This window comes from Spermophilus citellus (genome assembly GCF_964194105.1).
Source record: "Spermophilus citellus genome assembly, chromosome: 14".
NCBI classification, from domain to species: Eukaryota; Metazoa; Chordata; class Mammalia; order Rodentia; family Sciuridae; genus Spermophilus; species Spermophilus citellus.
This window is the reverse complement of record NC_138194.1, coordinates 66,829,903-66,850,941: the sequence shown is the minus strand read 5'-3', so window position 1 is coordinate 66,850,941 and position 21,039 is coordinate 66,829,903. Positions and strand designations below refer to the sequence as shown.

The 21,039-nt window shown below is 37.3% G+C and overlaps 1 protein-coding gene across 5 annotated transcripts in view; it reads left to right on the top strand.

The window, feature by feature from the left end:
* The window catches only part of RIDA (reactive intermediate imine deaminase A), a 45,699-nt gene that overhangs the window by 9,642 nt on the left and 15,018 nt on the right, over nucleotides 1-21,039 (top strand). For all 5 annotated transcript variants that reach the window (XM_081266821.1, XM_081266822.1, XM_081266823.1 and 2 more), the window contains exon 6: nucleotides 623-677. In XM_081266821.1, coding sequence (XP_081122947.1) covers nucleotides 623-677 — 55 coding nt within the window. The remainder of the gene's footprint in view (nucleotides 1-622; nucleotides 678-21,039) is intronic.

Here is a 21,039-nt window from a genome sequence, read left to right as displayed (position 1 = left end):
CTTATAATAAAAAATCCAGATCTACCACTAGAAAAATGTTCTCTACTATGGTGTCCATATTTCACCATTCTGGTTTGGTATTCTAATTTCACTAGAAGCTCTTTTCCTATGCTTTTAGCCACACAATATTCCTATAAAGAAGTTTAAACCTTTACTGACTTAAACTTGTAACTTTCCACTGAACAAAATTTAAGAGTGGCATTTTTATTGCTTTAATTAATTGTTATTTGTAGTGATCATTATCATCAAACTTAGTAAGTTATTGGGTATAGTAAAAGGAGTTCTGAATTTGAAATCACAAGACAAGGATCAAACCTGTGCTATTTACCTTTTTGACTTGGAAACAGTTAATCAGCCTGAACCTTCATTGTATGAGTTGAAGATTGTCTATCTAATAGGGCTGCCTATGAGAATCAAATGAGCTAATGTACATGAAAGTGGGGAGCATGGTAACCTGGCCTGCTGTAGGTTCTTGGTGAATATTTCCTCTTCTTTCCTGCTTTGAAAAGTTTATTTTTAAAAATACTGTGTTGCTGTTAGCTTTACATTTTTTGGAAAGTATTACTAAACTCTTTAATTTGTACAAAATAATGAAAACATTGTTTGATTATTTACCTTACAGGGAGCACGCATTGAGATTGAAGCAGTGGCTGTCCAGGGACCTCTCACAACAGCAGGTCTATAAGTGGGCAGTGTTATTCTCATCAAGTCTTTAAATTAACATTTTGATTCTTACAATTGATGTTGAAAGTGTACATGTGACTAAAATATCTGTAGTTATCATGGAAATACCATATCATAGAGACAGTTGACATGAATTGAATATTAGATAATGAATCCAGTTACTGATGCTACAAATTACAAATGTGTACACTCATTGCTGAATATGGGAGAAGGGACACTCATTACATAGTCACTCAAGTAAACTAAAGTAACACAGATAGATGAGTTAATGTTCCTGAAAAATAATAAAGAGCCTAATTCAATTACATTCTATTTAATTAAATGATATGAAGTATTTAGTTCTCATGTTAGATATATGATTCTGCTTTTACTTGAGTAAAATATTCACTCTTGAGTTGTAGAAGTAAAGGAGAAGAAAATGGACCAAAATTTTATATAGACAATATTTTTCTAATGGAAATAAAATACATATGCAGATTTCCCTACGTGTGATTTTGTTCACTTATTTTGTAATAGTTTAATTTATACATGAAAACATATTTACCAAATAAAAATGGGGAGGGAACCATGAAGTAAATCACCAGCTACTTCACTTCTTTAAGTTTATTTTTTTAACTTTGTATATTTTTACACTGTTGTATTCAAGTTATATATAATCACCTTGTGATTGTTCTTTAAAGTCATTCTTTTTCTTGGGAATGGAGATGAGTCTTGCTGTGTAGTCCAGGCTGACCCTGAACTCCTGGACTCAAGCAGTCCTCCTGCCTTACCCTCCCAAGTAGCTAGAACTACAAGCATATATCACTGTTTCTTGGCTTTTTAAAGTCTCTCTCAACATTCTTAGACAATTATTACATAAATACTTCCCCTCTGTAGAATAAATCCCAATTCAGAATTATGCCAAAGAAAAAGGAAAATTCCCCACATTCACTCTCCAGTCTACTTACCTTCCCAAAGAGAATAAACCTCTGTTAAAGAGTTTTAATTCATTAAATACTTGATTATCTGGGGGTTATGATTGTTTGTTTACTTATATAAATAGGACTTTGCTGTACACATTATTCTATAGATCACTTTCTGTCTTAAATCTTTCCATAAACATATGTATAAATCTTCTGCATTTTTAAAACTATTATAGTATTCTTTTGTGTGGATATACCTTAGGTGATGTAATGATTCCTCCAAACAATACAGTTTCCAAAATTATCATATTATAGCAGTGCTTCCATAACATTATTATACATACAAATAACACAAAATTATATGTTAGGTTGTTAAGAGTCATAGGAAACAGCAAAGCAAAAGATTTGGACGATATTGGTTGGGATTATTACACTTTAAAGCTCAGTAAGAAGGGAAGGCTTCACTGAGGCGACAATGGAGTTAAAAATGTTTGTTGAAATTTATTGAACTTTTTTCTGTACCTGTGGTAAAGTTGTTACTATGGTAAAACACAATAATTTTGTGATGTAGAATCCACTGTGCATCCCAACTTAGCTTCAATATATGTATTTATACACACTCACACACACACACATATATGTATATATATATATACATACATACACATATTTTGTGCGGGGGAAGGTTTGGAGTTTATTTGCTGCAGTTCTTTGGTACTAGTTTACAAGGCAAAAACAAACAAAAACAATTGGAATAATAATTATTTTTTAAAAAACCCTGTCAACAACTTTCAGTCATTTCTACACACATATTTTTTATACTCTTAATAGTTTGGATATTTGTTTTTATGTTCATCTGTGAGATTGCCTTTTCACTTCTATACCACATTTTATGGGGCTGGGGGCAATGCTCTTACCTAGCCCATGTGAGGCACTGGGTTCTATCTTCAGCACTGCATATAAATAAATAGATAGATAGATAAATGGAATGATTTTTTTAAAAAAAGATTTTGTGGCTGTAAATATCTGTCCTGGAATGCTTGATAGAGTTTGGCTAGAAAACTGGGCTATATGTTTAAACTGATTCAATCTATTTCATGGTAACAGAAACATTCAGATTTTCTGTAGTCAGTTTGGTCATTTAGTGTTGCAGAATTTGCTCATTCCTTCTAAACTTTCGTGTTATAGGCACCTTTTAATCCTGCTGTCTCTATTAAACGTGCCTATTTTTACATCTCTTTTTTTTTCCTTTATCAGTCTCCCAGAAGTTTATCAATTTAATAATCTTGTTAAAGAACCACTTTTTGGCTTTGTTGATCCTTTTCTATTGTATGTCTCTCTCCTCCCCTCCACTCCCCTTTCTCCCCTCTCCTCTCCTTTCGTCCCCTCTCCCCTCCTCTCCCCCTCTCTCCTTCTCTCCCTTTCTCTCCCTCTCTTTTTGGTGTTGCTAGAGATTAAAACCAGGGATTTGGGTTTGTGCCAGTCAAGCATTCTCCTCTCCCACTAAGCTATACCCTCAGCCCTTATATCTTATTTTATCATTAATTTCTGCTCTTACATTTTTATTATCTCCAGCTTATTTATAGGACATCTCTTTCTACCTTAACATGAAGATTCTCATATTTGTAAATGATGGAAACTCAACTAGTGTAAGAAGAACAAAAAAGGAACTCAGGCTCAGATCACCCAGAATTCCAGGGTATAGCTGACTTCAGACACATGTGGTCCAGAAACCTCATGGTTTTGTCTGTCTCTTGTGGGAAGATGCTGCAGGTCCATACATACAGGCTACCTGTATACTAGCTCCAGCTGAAAGATACCATTTCCTAGTATATCTGGAAAGAGACTCAGGGAAGTCTCTGATTGGTCCAGCTCAAGTCAGGAAAGAGCCATTCCAAAACCAATAATTGTAGTGAAGAAAATTAGACCCAGCCAGGTTGGTTCTAAGAGGAATGGTTGTATATAAGTCATGACTTAAAAATCAAACCCTAGAATGAAAAACCTAGAAGGAAATAAGGTACCGGCACCCAGGTTAATTAACTTAATGACTGTGTCGGGATTTTTAATCTTCTTTCCACTAAATCAGAACAGAATCATTAGACTTTGTTAAATGTGAAAAATAATAATTGCAGTATGTTGGCCTTTCAAACATAGAGCAAGCTCTTTGAAGTATGAGATATCTAAATGAGTCACCCATATTTCCTTATTGTTGCCATATTTCTACTTTTGATAGGGTATATATTTTTAGTTTGCTGTTTTCTGAAGAACACCATGAGCCAAAAGAAATTTTATATATGTTCCTGTAGTAACAATTAGATAAATATACCAAGATAAGATTCAAACACTGTATTAATTCTAATGACATATTTATTCAATCAAAATTATAAATGTTGAAGCAAGAGTACAAAACAATTTTATAAAATTTCCCATAATTGCCCCTAAAGCCAATTATAATTAATTATAAGGAAATTACCTTGATTATATATGAATAAACAGCATTTGTCATCAACAAATATTTACAGAATGTTGAATTTGTACTAAGTCCTGTAAGAAAAATGAAATATTAGATGCTTTTCCTGCCCTAAAAAGGGCTTACAGTCTTCTCACTTCTACCATGTGTTTAGTAATTGGAAAGCATTAAAAATAATTTCAAAAATCCATTTCATGAACTATTCATAAGTCATAAATCATGGTCAGCTAAGCGCTAATATACTTCAGAACAGTTTTTTCCTCTATACCACTAATCAATGTTCACTAATATAGCAACTATAATTGGACCCTTCTCTTTAACTTATTATCTCCAACAAATTCCAATGGGGAAAATCTAGAATTACTGTGCTCATTCAATAGACTTAACATTCTATCAACTATTGTGCCTTGTCTAACTTGTTACAAATTTTGCAATCAAAATAATAATAATAACCCCACATATACATCAACATGCTAACAGTGATGATTTTTGACCTGAATTTTGAACTGAATTACAGGTAATATTTAGATTTCATCTTAAGAAATTCATATTTTCTGAATTTCTACAATGCTTTCATTTTTAGTAAGAAAAATTTTAATAAGCCTTTCCCTGAAATAATTACATAAATAATCACTGTGTCCCATTTAAGTACCTAAACAAAAACGGTGTTTTTTGTTTTTTGGTTTTTTTACCAAAAAGAAAAAGGTTGTTTGATTTCGTGGTGCTCAAGATGGAACCCAGGGGATTGTGCATGCTTGTCAAGTGCTTTACCACTAAGCTACACCTTCAGCCTTTTTTTTTTTTAAGACAGGGTCTCACTAAGTTTCTGAGGCTGACCTCAAACTTTTGGTCTTCGTGCCTCTGCCTCCAGAGTCTCTAGGATTGCCAGGAAGCTGGCCCGAAAAGTTTTTAAATAGCTCAGATATCCAGAAAACTTAAAACTCATCCATACTGATCTATTAACTACTAGTTGAAATCAACTACTAGTTTATCCTCTGCTAAAACTGTTAGGGGTATGGTGATGGTTAAAAAAGATAACTTTGGGACCTGTAACTTCCCAGCGAGGTGCTGGGGCCCAAACTATCTATAAAAATGGCATGGTTGTAATCTCTAACAAGTGATTATGTGCACCAAAAGAACACAAATATAAACCCTAGTAGCATAATCTGACTATGGCCATTCAAGATTCTGATTAGCTAAATGTGAAAAAAAAATTCCTTTAAAAGCAATTCTTAATTCAAGGCCAGGTTTGGGGAAAAAAAATTGTTAAGAGTGACGTGTGTGTGTGTGTGTGTGTGTGTGTGTGTGTGTGTGTATGTGTGTGTTTTGACTGCTCAAAAGCTATTCACTTTGTTAGAATCTCTTACTCCAAAGTATAAATGGAAAAAGCAATAAGATCACAGGTCCATCACACTTTTTTATCCTGTGGATCCCCAGCGGGTGGCACTTCAAGCCAAGAGTTTGGGATCTGGCCTGAGTATTTCCTAGATTTGTGACTGGCAAAATGTTCATCCCTATTGGTGATACTAGTTAGAAAATCATTTGTTCACCATTTCCCTCCTAGGTAGGCATAGAAAATAATGAAATTAAAATTAGTAGGACACAAACTGGACTACAAAGTGCCTATTTTACCTAAAAGCTAAGAAAACAAAGTTTCTAAAGATGCCTTAGTAGCCACATTAAGGACTATAGACAAAAGTACAGAAAGTACCAAAAATTGCTGGGCAGGGTGGTGCACATCTGTAATCCCAGCAGCTCAGGAGGCTAAGACAGGAGGATCACGAGTTCAAAGCCAGCCTTAGCTACTTAGTGAGGCCCTAAGGAACTTAGTGAGACCCTGTCTCAAAAAACAGACTGGGGATATGGCTCAGTGGTAATCCACCTTGGGTTCAATTCCTGGTACCAAAAAACAAAGAAAGAAAAAAATATATTTATACAAATTTCCAAAATTTTGAGAATTAGTTGACACACTAATGGGAAAGAATGGAATTAATAAACACTTTGGAAAACTTAGATCTCTTTAAATATTAAAATTTTAATAAGTCACCAAAAGAATGGACTTTTATGCCTATTAATCCTCCTATTTCAGTGCTTGATACAAAGAATAATTCCATTTATTAAGGTGATCACTTATATTTTATACTAAGCTCTGACTTTTTTCAAGTTCTATTTCTTTTTTTAATATTTTTTTAATTGTAGATGGACACAATATTTTTATATGGTGCTGAGGATTGAACCCAGTTCCTAATACATATGAGGCAGGCACTCTACCACTGAGGTACAGCCCCAGCCCCTTAAGTTCTATTTCAACTGATAAATCATAAATATAAATACTCATATTCATAATATGAATAAATGACTTATTCATATATGTGTATGCATTCTGTAATGATTGAATCGAGCTAATTAGCATATTTATTATCTCACATATTTATCAGTCCTGGTGTTTTCTACTTACTAAATACATGTAAGAAAGTATCTTCTGGTCAGAAAAAAAAATCTTTGAATGAAACATGTAGCTCAAAAGATAAATTTTATCAGTTCTTGATTAATATAACTTTCTGACCTAAAAATTCTGGTTTTGGAACTACACCAAACATGAAGCCATTCATTTAGCTTTAGCTTGTGATATGAAAACGAATTTTCCTGTTTCCCAGATAGGATTAGGGTAATATCACACAAATTCATATTTTAAATGTATTATTATTTTTCTTTTTCTTTTCTTTTCTTTCTTTCTTTTTTTTTTCATACAAGGGATTGAACTCAGTGGCACTCAGCCACTGAGCCACATCCCCAGCCCTATTTTGTATTTTATTTAGAGACAGGGTCTCACTGAGTTGCTTTGTGACTTTGTTGCTTTTGCTGAGGCTGGCTTTGAACTCAGGATCCTCCTGCCTCAGCATCCTGAGCTGCTGGGATTATAGGCATGAGCCACCACACCCAGCTTAAATGTATTATTTTCTAAATGAATTTAGTATAAATAGGAACCCTTGGTATTATTCATTCATTGAGTCAACAGAAGTGTAGAGTACCATTAAAGGAGCTAAATGCCTGAAATTAAAGACAGATAAAACAGAAATCACAATCTTCTTTATTTTGCAGATAGGATGACATCATCCACTCAAAGAACTCCTCTTTTATCTACCTTTGAACACTTTAAAGTCAGAAGCATAAACTAATACTAAAATCAGAACTAAGATGATATACTCTTCCCTGTATCCTATATTTTTTTTCTTTCTTTTCTTTTTTTCTTTTTTGGTGGTACTGGGGATTGAACATAGGGCCTTGTGCATGTGAGGCAAGCACTCTACTGACTGAGCTATATCCCCCACCCCTATATCTTATGTTCTTACCACAGGTCCTCTCAGTAGTCATTTTAATATATACACTAAAGTAAGAGTAGTTAATACATCTTAGAAGTTACCTTAAAATATACATATATGTAGAAATAATAGAATCCAAATATTTCCAGAATTCTACCAATATTCATAAACACAAGGCACTTGGTGGGAAAATTATCAATCATTATTTATTATTCATGTACAATCATTTACCTTTCCAACTTTTGAAGAATTCTTGAAAAGTGATTTTCTGTGCTCCCTAATGTTTACATTACAAAATATTATAAATATTTTGATTTCTTATCTTCTTTACCCCTAAAACCTAATATTAAGTTGCAGTCATCTAAAAAAGAATAGGGCCCAGGAAGACTCCATATAGCAACAAATCTAGGATTTAATCCTTGGTATTTGTTGTCTCTGAAATATATTAAATGTCAATTAATTTAAAATGCTTTTAATGTTAGTCCAACACCTCACATAAGTGTAAAATCAGCAGCTGATTCAAAAAGGCACAAATGGAAAATGTGGAGCCTTCCTTGCAAAAAATGACTAATCTTGCGACAGCACCAAAGCCACATTCCTTTGAAAAGCACTTTATTAACATAATGTATCATGATAAATAAGGCTCTTGGTAGTAGAAAGACAAGGTGAGAAGGTAATGAGATGGCATGCCTCCTAAGATTCCTACCAGCTCTAAACTCTATGATAGGACAGAAATACTAGGCCTAGTTTGTCCCATTAATTTTGTGTTGTTCATTTTTATTCCATCATAATTGAACTACATGAACTTATAATCATGATTTCTCCTAAAATTTGCTACCTCCTTTCTCCAGCCTTCTATAGCTACAGGTCTATACCTTATATTTAGGTTATCTTTTCCTATACTGAATGGACCCATTGCCACAATAAAGATAGTCACCCTCACGCTCTTAAATGATCACATAGCCCAGTTTTTATTGGTTCTGGCTATTATGATTTTAAATGTGTCACTGTCCTAAGTTGCTAAGAAAACCATTCCCAGCTTAGCAGTTTCATGGAACAACACAGTCAAGAGCGTGGCATCACTGTCATGGTTCCAACAGTCTACCTACAATCACACTCCTTGTGCAAAATATGTAGCTATAGAAAGTTAAGAACCATAAACACACATACACAAAATGATGCACAACTACAAACTGCATCTCTCCACTGAACCAGGCTGTGTCTGTTCACCCTTCTGTCGCCATCCCCAGCTCTGTGGCTGCTGAAAGATCCACGGCTTCTCCTGTTTCTTCTTCTTTTGTTTCAGCCCTTTCACTTACATTCTCATTCTCCATCTCTGTTTCCACCTTTTCTCCTGTCTCACCTGGAAATGTAATCCAAAGAGATAATATGAAACACTCACTTAGCATTAACAACAAATTGCTTCCATAGTTTGTTTCCAATGGGGTAGTTTTTGCTCTTAGGTCTATGCAGAAAGTTGCTAAGAGCCACAGCCAAGTAATATGATGCATGGCATTTTTGGTTGAAAGGTGACACCAGCAAGCCATTGAGATGATATGATTATGTTTAGATTCTGCATTCTTATGGATATTGGACTCCTAGAGAGTTCCCATTGGTTGGGGAAGTGCGGTAGGAGGGAATTCCGAAGGAGGGACTTCCTGTGGGGGCCCAGGAGAACACCGCGCGGTCGGTCTGCAATGCGTACAGGGCATTGGCAGCAGTTTCAAAAATAAAGTTTGTTCCTGCTTGAGTGGCTCGTGATTTTGTGCCCAGCCAGACTGCGGCAGAAAGTTTCTTTGGTGGTATCAAGAAAGGCAAGTGTGGCCAATGTCAAGTCCCTGAACATCTTGGTGTCTTGGCATTCTAAATAAAATCAGGATGCAAAATTACCCAAGAAATGGCAATAGAACATACTAGAATGTTTCATCTCTATATAAGTCAAAAGATGGTCCAGGGTTGGCCAAAAATCTGTCTTATTTGACCATTATGGTATTTAAAGAAAACATTCATTAAAGACATAGAGCTTGCTAGCATTTAAAAGTCTAGATATTGCAAATGTAACTCCCTAAAATCAGTTTGGGCAACATTGGCTCCCATTCCCAAGCAGCAGCTTCCTGAGGTCCTCTGAGACTCTCCATGGAATCCCACAGGCCCCATTTCACTCATTTTCAGCATGGTCACTAATCATTTGTTCACCTTAATTCTGGATCCTCTTACCATATAAAGAGCTTGATGAAAAGTGAGCTTGGACAAATTCAGAAATTTTGACATGTTGCCTTCAAGGGATGATTTTGATTTTTTTCCAAGCATGGTCTAAAAATATATGTTTTTACTTGCTTCTCCCTTCTGACTCATAGCACTTTTTTGCATTTTTAGAAAAACATCTGCCTCAATAGAGTATAGTAATCTGTTTACATTCTGCCTTCCCCCAATAAACTGAGGGTCCCTGAGGTCAAGGACTATCTCCTACTCATTCTGCATCCTGAGCACCTAGCATATGCTTAGGCACTCAAAAAAATACTTAGTTGGGTCAGAGTGGTGGCATATACCTATAATGCCAGCAACTCGGTAGGCTAAGGCAGGAGGATCACAAGTTTAAGACCAGCCTCAGCAACTTAGCAAGCCTGGGTCTCAAAATGACATAAAATATAAAAAGGATTGGGGATGTAGCTCAGTGGTAAAGTGCTCCTGGGTTCAATCCCCAATAGCAAAAAAAAAAAAAAACAAAAAAAAAAAACCTGAGTTGGGCTGGGGGTATATTTCAGTGATAGAGCACTTGCTCAGCATGTACAAGGTGCAAGATTTGTTCTCTAGCACCACAAAAACCTGAGTTAGTAAATTAAAGAATTAAGAAACAGATGGTTATAATTAATGTTTCACTTAATTATACAATACTATGAAGCTAATGTTATCAAAATGTAAATCATGCCTCAGAAAAAAAATGTTACTTTTAGTTATAACTCCAACAAACAATATACTTCAAGAACAGCATAAATATCATTTTATGCTGACAAAGCAGATTAAAATTTTTTAAATACCACATACCAAAACACAATATATTTCTTTAGCCTTCTCATAAAGATAAAAAGATAGGGCTGGGGGAATATCTTAGTGGTAGAATTTTTGCTTAGCATGTGCAAAGCCTTGGGTCAATCACCAGCACCAAAAACAAACAAGCAAACAAACAAAAACAGGACAGGAATAGAATGACAATAATTTTCTAAGGATGTGCTTAACCGAGATGAAAATTACATTCTAAAAGCTATATTATTTGTGTGTTCTTTCATTAGAAGGTAAAATCCTCCACTAATAATTTGTTCACCTTAATTCTGGATCCTCTTACCATATAGAGAACCTAATGAAAAGTGAACTTGGACAAATTCAGAAATTTTGACATGTTGCCTTCAAGGGATGATTTTTTTTTTTTTTTTTTTTTTTTTTTTTGGTACCAGGAATGGAACCCAGAGGCACTTAACCACTGAGCCACATCCTCAGCTCATACATTTATTTATTTATTTATTTTTGCTCAGGGCCTTGCTAAATTGCTGAGGCTAGCTTTCAACAATCCTCCTGCCTCAGGCTCTCAAGCTGCTGGATTATCGGTGCACACCACAGTATCTGGCCAAGGGATGATTCTATTTAACCATCAGACTCTAAGTTAAAAATCTTGACACTATAAATAAAGACTATGCTTTAGAAGAGATTTTCTGGAAAGCTGGATTGAGGCTGGATGGAATGCTTATTTCCCAGGATGGAAGCCTTTTTGGTTAGGGTAATGAACTTCAGCCACCTGAAAGACTTCAGTGACTGTGTGTCAGGCTCCCTCTCCCCCAGTGCTGGTCTATGGAACTCATCTATATCAACATTCTGAATCTCTAACAGCCTGACCTTACCTTCAGTGTGTTGGTCTGCTTGGTTAGTGTGAATTTTTCCAGCCATTTCCACATTTGCCGCTCTCTCTGGAATTCCTTCCGGTTGCTCCATGCTTCCAACTATTCTTTCAGGTTGAATCTGCTCCATGTTTTCAGGACCTTCAGAAGTTGTATGGAGTAAGTCGCTCATTACAGGAGTTTGCACAGACTGACTTCTGTACAATATTTCTGATGTTAAATTCTCTTTGGAAATTGTTTCTAGAAGCTGGGATTGCTCCACGTTTCCCACTGTTTCTTGAAATTTCTGTTCTTCATTAGTTTCCACAAACTGACTTCCTTCCAACATTTCTGGAGATTTGTTCTCTTTGGGAATTGCTTCTAAAAATTGGGACTGTTCATCTTTTCCCGTTGCTTCTGGAGGCTGCAGCTCTCCATCTGTTTCCAGAGGCTGAATGTTCTCCATTGTTCCTGGAGGTCGCATCACCGAAACAGATGGTGGATTCCCAGCATCTTCCCCTGTTCCAGAGGAGTTCCTCTCTCCTGCTGTCTCTGAAGATGGATCCTTGACTTCTGAAAGTTCAGTCTGAGCATTTCCTTTTACAGCCTGAACTTCTGTCATTGTTTCCACATCTTTCTTCTTTTCTTCTGCTCCTGGGGTATCATCTCTGCCACCTAAATGAGGTGCCTCAGATTCCTCAGGTCCCTGGAGAGGCTGAGTCTTCTCTGTAGGTCCTATCTGGTCTATGGCATCCTTTTCAGAGGCTACCTCCTTTGCCAGGGGCCGTTCACGGGATACAACACCATTAGCTGTAGGCACCACTGATGCCTTGGGCTTCTCCAGAGGGGGAAGGCTTTCCCTTTGTATGTTGCCATGAAATATGGATTCTTTTCCTGGTGTGCGGGGTGTGGGTTGGGCAACACAGGACTCACTTTCTTCTGTGGTAGATAAACACTCATTTGAAGTTACTTTTTGATCATTACATTGGGGGAAAAAAAGGAAAGAGAAAACACAAAATATTATTTTAGTTTTTTGTCTTGAAAAAGTGAACCGATATCAAGAAGTAGATTTAACACTTCAAGACATATCATAGTCAAAGGCCTTTATGTCTTTACCCCAAACACCTCACCTCAAACTTCACCAAGTTTTCTATTTGTTCATTGTGCACCTTCTCATGGCTCCTATCCCATATTCTAACTTAGCAAAGTCCACTTGTTTCACATGTTCTTTTCTCTGTCCTACCCTTTCTCCTCTTTAGGATTGGGAGGTTTCCCAGTGTGTGATCCTTGGGCTCTTGGGAAGGTCTCACTTTCCTTCTAACAAAGAATGGTCTCCAGTGAATGGAAAATGCTCCATGATGAAGGAAATCTAGTAGGTGAAGGCAATGGTGTCTAGGAAGGGGAGTGACAAGGATTGCTTGACCTGAGTTTCCTATCATTTTAGGGGCACAGTGAGAAGGAAAACAAAGGAAAGTTGGAAACATGCATTTTACTTCCTGTCTCTTCTGGCTCCTTCTGCATCTGTTGTGGCCTTGGGAAGATAGTTCCCAGGGATCTCATGGGTGTCTCTCTCCCACCCATCTCAGAGTTGCATGAAAATCGGGTCTCATGAAACACTGGACGCAAAAGTGCTCTCGACAGTTTACAATAAGCAAATTTGCAATATGTTTATACCCATTAACCCAGTAATCCTACTTCTAGAAGTTTATATTAAAAGCTGAAAACTTAGAAAATGCTTCGAGGGGGAAAAAATCTATCATTCAAGTGTTCTTTATAATAGCAAAAGCTGAAAAACATGGGCTGGGGTTGTGGCTCAGTGGCACAGCGCTTGCCTAGCATGTGTGAGGCACTTGGGTTCGATCCTCAGCACCACATATAAATAAATTTAAAATAAAGGTACATCAACAACTAAAAAACATTTTAAAAAAAGAAAGCTGAAAAACAATTTAAAAGTCTAAAAAGTTGGGGGTACAGATAAATAGTATACTAAATGAAATCCTATACCATGAATAGATGATTATAAAGACCATAAGCTTAAATAAGAAAATAATTATGACATGTCTTAAAAATTGGCACTTGTAGTTGGGTTGACCAAATGAAACAGTGCATATAAAGCATTTATTAGCCTGAAGTCTGCAGTTCATCTAAGAGCTCAGTAAGCGAGTTACCAGTTTTAAATATAGTATGATTACAGTGATCAAAAGGAAGGCAGTGAGGGAAGGAGAAGGAGAGGAAAAATAAATCACAAATGGAGTCTGTAAAGACTGGGAAAAAAGAAACCAAATGTTAAAATGGGTCTCTAGGTGATATTTTCTTCTTCTCTTTTTCCCCAAGAGGTTTTTTTTTCCTTTTTTCTTTTTACCACCACAATTATATAAACATATAGTTTAAAAAGTTATCTGCTGATCCAATGTTAACTCCTCTCCCATTTCCCCTTCTCTAGGGGCAAATATTTTAATTCTCTTAGCTGTTTTAGAGGGAGATATATATCTCCCTAATGAACTTAAATTTTACCCTAAAAGCATGAAGAACAAGAATTATGAACAAGGGGCTGGGCTGTGGCTCAGCGGTAGCGCACTTGCCAGGCATGTGTGAGGCACTGGGTTCAATTCTCAGCACCACATATAAATACATAAATAAAATAAAGGTCTATCAACAAATAAAAAATATTTAAAAAAAAAGAATTGTGAACAAGCAGGAAATAATACCAAGAATTAATAAATGGGATGGTATCAAATAAAAAAAGGTTTTTCAACTGCAAAGGAAATAGCAGCATGAAGTGAGAGCCTATGGAATGGGAGAAAATCTTTGCTAGTTACTCTTCTGACAGAATATACCAAAAAAAACTCAAAAAACTTACCACAAGAAAATAATAACCAGGCTAGGGTTGTAGCTCAGTGGCAGCGCACTTGCCTAGCATGTGTGAGGCCCTGGGTTCAATTCTCAGTATCACATATAAATAAAGTATAATAAACATCCATAAACAACTAAAAAAGTATTTAAAAAAAACAATAATAATAACCCAATCAGTAAATGAGCAAATGAACTAAACAGACACTTCTCAGAAGAAGAAATACAAGCCAGGCTCGGTGGCAAACACCTGTAATCCCAGCAGCTCAGGAGACTGAGACAGGAGGATCATGAGTTCAAAACCAGCACAGAGCAAAAGTGAGATGCTAAGCAACTCAGTGAGACCCTGTCTCTGAATAAAATGCAAAATAGGGCTGGGGATGTGGTACAGTGGTTAAGTGCCCCTGAGTTCAGTCCCTGGTACCAAAAAAAAAAAAAAAAAAAAAAAAGGAAGGAGAAGGAGAAGGAGAAATACAAATGGCTAACAAATATATGAAAAAATGTTCATCATCTTTAGCCATCAGGGAAATGCAAAGCAAAACTACACTGAGATTTCATTTTGTTCCAGGTAGAATGGCCTCTGTCAAGAATACAAATAACAATAGTTGCTGGAGAAGATGTAGGGAAAAGGAAACACCATGACACTGTTGGTGGGATTGTAAATTTGTACAAATACTGTGGAAATCAATATGGTGCTTTCTCAGAAGCCCAGTAATAGAACCACCATATGACCCAGCTATACCTCTCCTCAGTATTTATCCTAAAGAATTAAAGTCAGCCAACTACAGTGATACCTGCATACCCACGTTTATAGCAGCACAATTCACAATAGCCAAATTATAGAACCAGCCCAGGTATCTGTCAATGAATGAATAGATAAAGAAAATGTGGCATATATACACACTGGGGTTTTATTCACCACACAAAGAATGAAATTATGTTATTTGCAGGAAAATGAATGGAACTTGAGAACATTATGTTAAATAAAATAAGCCAGACTCAGAAAGTTAAGGATTGTATGTTTTCTCTCATATATGAAAGCTACAGAGAAGAAGGGGGGACGGGGGAGGAAATCTCATGAAATGAGAAGGGGGACCAGTAGAGTAGAAGAAAGGACCAGGGGGAGGGAGGAGGAGAAGGAGGGGGGACATACTGGGGAATATAGTACATCAAATTGTGTTGTTTGCGTGTACAAATAACGTAACAATGAATCCCACTATTATGTACAATTATAACACACCAATAAAAATTAATTAAATAAAAAGAAAAGAAGATTACATTAAAATCCTTCAGTCTGATATTTATCTGAAAAAATAAATTGCGAGTAGGGTTTTGTTAAGCAATTAAATCAATACAATACACATGCCCAAGACTGAGGTTTAGTTTAGTCACTGAAGAGCACATGTGCTTAGCATGGGCAAATCCCTGGGTACAATCCCCAGCACCAAATTTTACACACCACACACATAACTATATAGCTCAACATTTTACTCCCTAGACATTTTCCCATGAGAAAAGAAAACATGCATCTGTACAAAGACTTGTACACAAAAGTTTGTGCAGCTTAATTTGTAATAACCCAAAACTGGAAACAACCTAGATTTACATCAACAGATGAATAAAGAAACTGATTGAGGTATATCCACACAATGGAATACTACACAACAATAAAAAAGAAACGACCCATTGATAAGTGCAACAACATAAATGCTTTTCAAAATAATTATGCTGAGTAAAAGAAGATGCAAAGATTACATACTATATGATCCCATTTTATAAACTAGAACGTGCCAACTTATCTAATAGTGACAGAAAGTAAAACAGTGTCTGGGGACTGGGATTGGGATGAGCCAGAATGGATATCAAAGGAACATAAGGAAATGTTGGCAGTTAATGGGAACTTTCAATATTTGGATTGAAAATATTGATGCTTCCATGGGTACACACATAAGTTTTGGTACAAACTTACCAAAATGTGCTGTCACATCTCACAACTAAACACTCAAGGTCACTCCAGGTGAACTGGGTTGCATGAAATAATCACACAGAGACAGAGAAATACCTTTTTCTTTGGGTCCTGTGACGGCTCCTCCAATATTAGGGGTCCATGGAAAGAGAGAGAGAGAGAGAGAGAGAGAGCACATGCTGAACCCTTTTATTGAGGAGAAGCCATTCAAATGAGGCAAAGGGTTAGGTTTCAGGTGGTGGAGTCTAGCTTCCTGATGTCTGCTGTCAGCAGATTGAGTGACATCTAGGGAGGCTATTCCCTCTCCTGAGCTGTGTGGGGATCATGGCAGAGCAAGCAAAAAGACCAGAGCCAGGCCCACCCAGGCAGAGGGGCAACGCTGGTTCAGCCCTCTCTGTGCACTCAGTGCCCAGAGTTCACACACACACAGCCCATGGCTGGATTTTGCCACATCTCCACATTCTCATCCCTCCAGGCTAAGGGGTGCTCGGTTCCTATGTGCTCCGTAACTATGTGCAGTTCACTGTATATCAACTATACCTCCCCTGAATTGCTTATTTTTAATATAAAAATAAATAAAATGAAAAAAAAGAATCCTGAGTAGGGGAGAGAATTGATCTGATTTGGATTTTTAAAACCTCCCTCTTTGGGAGCTTGGGTTATAGCTCAGGGTACAGAGTATGCTTAGCAAGCTAGGGGCTCAATCCCTAGCACCAAAAAGACATGCATCCATCCACACATACTCCTGAAGAATGAATCAGAGATGGGCAGCACAAATATCAAGGTTACCAGTAACTTCTGAGAGAAAATAGTTATGAGAGGTAAAAATGACTGAACATAATGACTGATCCAGGGGGTGAGGGAAAGGAGGAAGAAGGAGGATCTTGGGTTACACTGGCCCAGAGCTTGGCTGCTGGAAACAGAAGACAAGGATGAAAGAACCTGGGCTGGAGAGAGGCATGGCTTGTCTCGGGGCATGGTGTGTCAGGGATGGGCTGTAGATTGTGCATCCTAGCGGCAAACTCTAGGGGACAACTTGACATATGGGCCTGTCCAGAAATATATGTAACAGCCTGGAGCTGAGCTCTCTATCTTACTAACACATTTGCTATGTGTCTGGAGAAGGGCAGTTTTTGCATAGAGGCAAAATGAAGAGGAAAGTCTTGGGGTGGAGGAGGAAGGGAAAGAGGAGAGAAGAGAGAAACAGCATTTGTATCTCTATCCTTCCTTGAGTCTGGTTGAGAATCCTACAGAGAGAGCTAGAGGTGAAGAAGCAGAACTCAGGGACAATTATATGAGATGCAGGGCATCCGCTGTCAGTTTTGAGGGTCCATATGACAGAACTGGGGAGAGGGCTGTCCTTCACCTCCCCCTCCTGTCTCATCATGATGGAAGCCTTCAGATTAACAGCAAGTAAAGCAGCTTAATAAAAGAAATCTCTTAGGCCTATAAAGAATCCCATAAGACAAGCCAACTCATTTAGATACCAAACAAAGAATGTTCTGGTAATAATTGCCTTAGGGAATTAACAAGGAAATGTATTAAAGTACTAATCACAGATGTCTGCCAAATTACATTTTCTTATAAAATAGTGATGACAGTGATTAGCTCAGTCAGTAAAATGAGATGAAGCATTTACATCCACCTGTACCAGGTGTGGGTGCATTCCAAAGGCAGCATTCTCCCAGAGCACAAAAATTTATACCTTCAAAAATACATGACGCTGTCTAAGTCCAGTCCCACCCCAGAAAGAAAACTTGGTAAGAATTTATTTCACCCCAGATGGGACACAAGTGTCCAAGTGATCTGTCAATTTTTGCCCTAGCTAGAACACTTGTGCCCATGATCACAGTGTCAGCTTGCTTTGTGTGTCCTTCTCCCAATCTTATCACACATTGGAATTAGGCAAATGTCCTAACATATAATTTTATGGAATACAACCTGAAAAAAATCATCCAAGCTGGGAAACATTACAAAAGGATGTCGTCATCTTTAATATTTTTCAAAGGTAGTTTCAAGGGGATAAAGGATTCTTAAAATGATCACACACACAAAAAGAAATGGCCAGAACTGTAGTAACATGTTCATTTTGTCGTTTATTTCAATCAACAGTGCTCTAAATACATTTAAAATTTTTTTTAGTTGTAGGTGAACACAATACCTTTATTTTATTTTTATGTGGTGCTGAGGATCAAACCCAGGGCCTCAGATGTGCACAGGTGAGAGCTGTACCACGAGAGCTACCTTGAAAAATACATAAGCTACAACTGCAGCCCCCAGCTCTAAATACTTTTTGATATGACTATTTGTAAGGTATTACTTCCTAACAAATTGCTCAAAAATTCTTTTTCCTAGGAGATAGAAGAAAAAAATTTGCTCTAAAAGGAAAGACAGAGATCTTATGACCTTGAAAATGATACCTATAATGTACATAGTGGGTTTGAACTCTGGTTTCTCTGCCTGACTCCAGTAAGCCTTATTAAACCTCCCTGTGCCTCAGCTCACCTCCTATAAAGCATGACTAGTGTCAGCACCTGACCAGGGAGCTGTGGTGAGGGCTGCATGCGCTAATACTTGCAATGTGCAGGCACAGGGACTCACAACCACTGGGTGCCAGTCGATAGCATTGGTCTCTCAATGACCTAGCAAGGATGAAATTATAATGGGCAAACACAGAAGAAAAGTGATTTCATCATTTTAATATGGGTACTTTCTCATGAACTACTCCAAAGGAAAAATGTTTAGAGGAAATACATGAAAAGATTGGAAAATAAACGATGTTTTCAAACTCTCTCTCAGAGAACACAGCGATAATGTCTATAATTACCCTAAAACTTCCTTTCTGGCTCCAGGTTTCATACCTTTTGAATTGTATTTACCCTCACCCTGTTGAAAGAAGTATAGTATTTCTTTTTCTTTCTTTCTTTATCTCTCTCCCTTCCCTTCAGTTCTAATCTCTCTGGGCCTCAATTTCCTTATCTGTAAAATGGTGATGTTGTTTGCTTTGGGGGATTGTTAGGAAAATTAACAGAGGTGCTAATGAGTGTCTAACATGAGAAGATAGTCAGTAAATGGGGATGTGGCACAACACAGCTCATGTCACAGAGGCACCCTGCTGCAGGGCAGAGGGGTTGGTGTGCCTGCAAGGCTGTGTGTGGTGGCAATGACTGGGGAGGGCTTCTTCCAATTTTACAAGGGTCCCTTGAGAACTAGAAGAGGCCTGTTAATAAATTATAGCTAAAAATCAACAAAAAGAATGAACAACTGCAACATTAAAGGGCTCGAATAAACAGTCCCCTAAACACAATGCATTGTATTATTATGCTAAGTGTTAAAATGTGATTGATAGATAATGGAACAGTATTTGTAATGTCAGCAATGATTTAACCAGACTTTGCTGGCATTAGGAAAAGCCACTGATAGCTTTTATGTAAATAAATGTTCTGTTCTATTTGCTGGGTTTGATTTCATTTACTCATCAAGTACATATCAAGTACTTACCATAGGCCAACTCTAGGCTGGGCACAGGGGTTACTGCAGGTAACAAGGAAGATCTGGTCTCTGCTATCCTATAACTTACCTGTCTGCAGGGAAACTCAAACCATTGCTACTTCCTCATTAAGTACAGTACTTGTACATTACCTCTCCTTTTTTGGTACCAGGGATTAAACTAAGGGACACTCGGTCACTGAGCCTATTTTGTATTTTATTTGAGATAGAGTCTCACTGAGTTGCTTAGCGCCTCACTTTTGCTGAGGCTGGCTTTGAATTTGCAATCCTCCTGCTTCAGCCTCCCAAGCTACTGGGATTACAGGCATGTGCCACCGCGCTCAGCTGTATACTACCTCTGACCAACACATCCTCAAGCACCCTGTCCACATGTTTTTATGAATCCCCAACATATCTTCTCAAGGTAGAAGAAGATAACGCATTGTTTCTTCTGGTATCCTTACTTGGAAAACCATAAGATGCATTTTTGTTCATAAATAGATGACAGTCTATGCCTAGTATGTGTTATTACATAATAAATATTTTGGACACATGCATTGTTTCCACATCCAAAGTTGTTTAAAGATGTGTCTGTTTTCTGAACCCTACAGTTCATCAAATCATACACCACCCTGGGCCTAATCCTTTGGTGCACACTTTATTTCTTCATTCTGTTGAAAATTGATCCATGCACAAATTTGTTGTGACAGCTGAACTAACAGAACCCTGGTCATAAGCACCGTTGTGATCGACACACAAAGAAACTAAATACTAGGCAACATTACAGAAGGGATTAGAACTAAAGCTAACATACCTGAAATTCACATTACAGAGGAAGCTTTTCAACTCAGTCCATTGCCTATCAGAAATGAAAAGCTCTTCCCAACAAGGAGAAAACTTGAAGCCAATATTTCCTAAGACTATGATATCGGACATCGCAAAGGCCTCACTGTGCTGTCTACTACGTTTTCTAGAGTTAGTGAGGAAGGGGATCCTGGTCCCTGCTACTGTTATTTCTCCTAACTTTTGAGCTTTGGAACCCAGGGTTGCAGCATGAGCTATTCCCAAAGAGGAATCCACTCATCCTCCTCCTTATTTTCTTACTTTGCTTTCTCAGTTCAATTCTATCATTTTCCATCCATCCAGTAAACATGGACCCCTAACAATGCTATTCTGGATAGTTCTGCCTCTTTCCTACATTACTGTGTGTTTTAAGAACTGTCCTGTGTACCATGATACAAATGTGCATTTCACTAGCTGGGAGATATGAACAGGGAAGAGAGGCCAACTTAAGCAACATTTCATGTAATTAAAGCATAAAATTATTAGCCAAAAAATCCTATAGAGGGTAAATGAAAATCAGACAGACTACTTTTCTTTTTTAATAGAACTACCTGAATTTGCAAATCTAAACTTCCTTTTCATCATCACAAAGTATATGAGATGCAGTTTGAAGACCTAATGTTGATATTTAACTAAGGAGAAA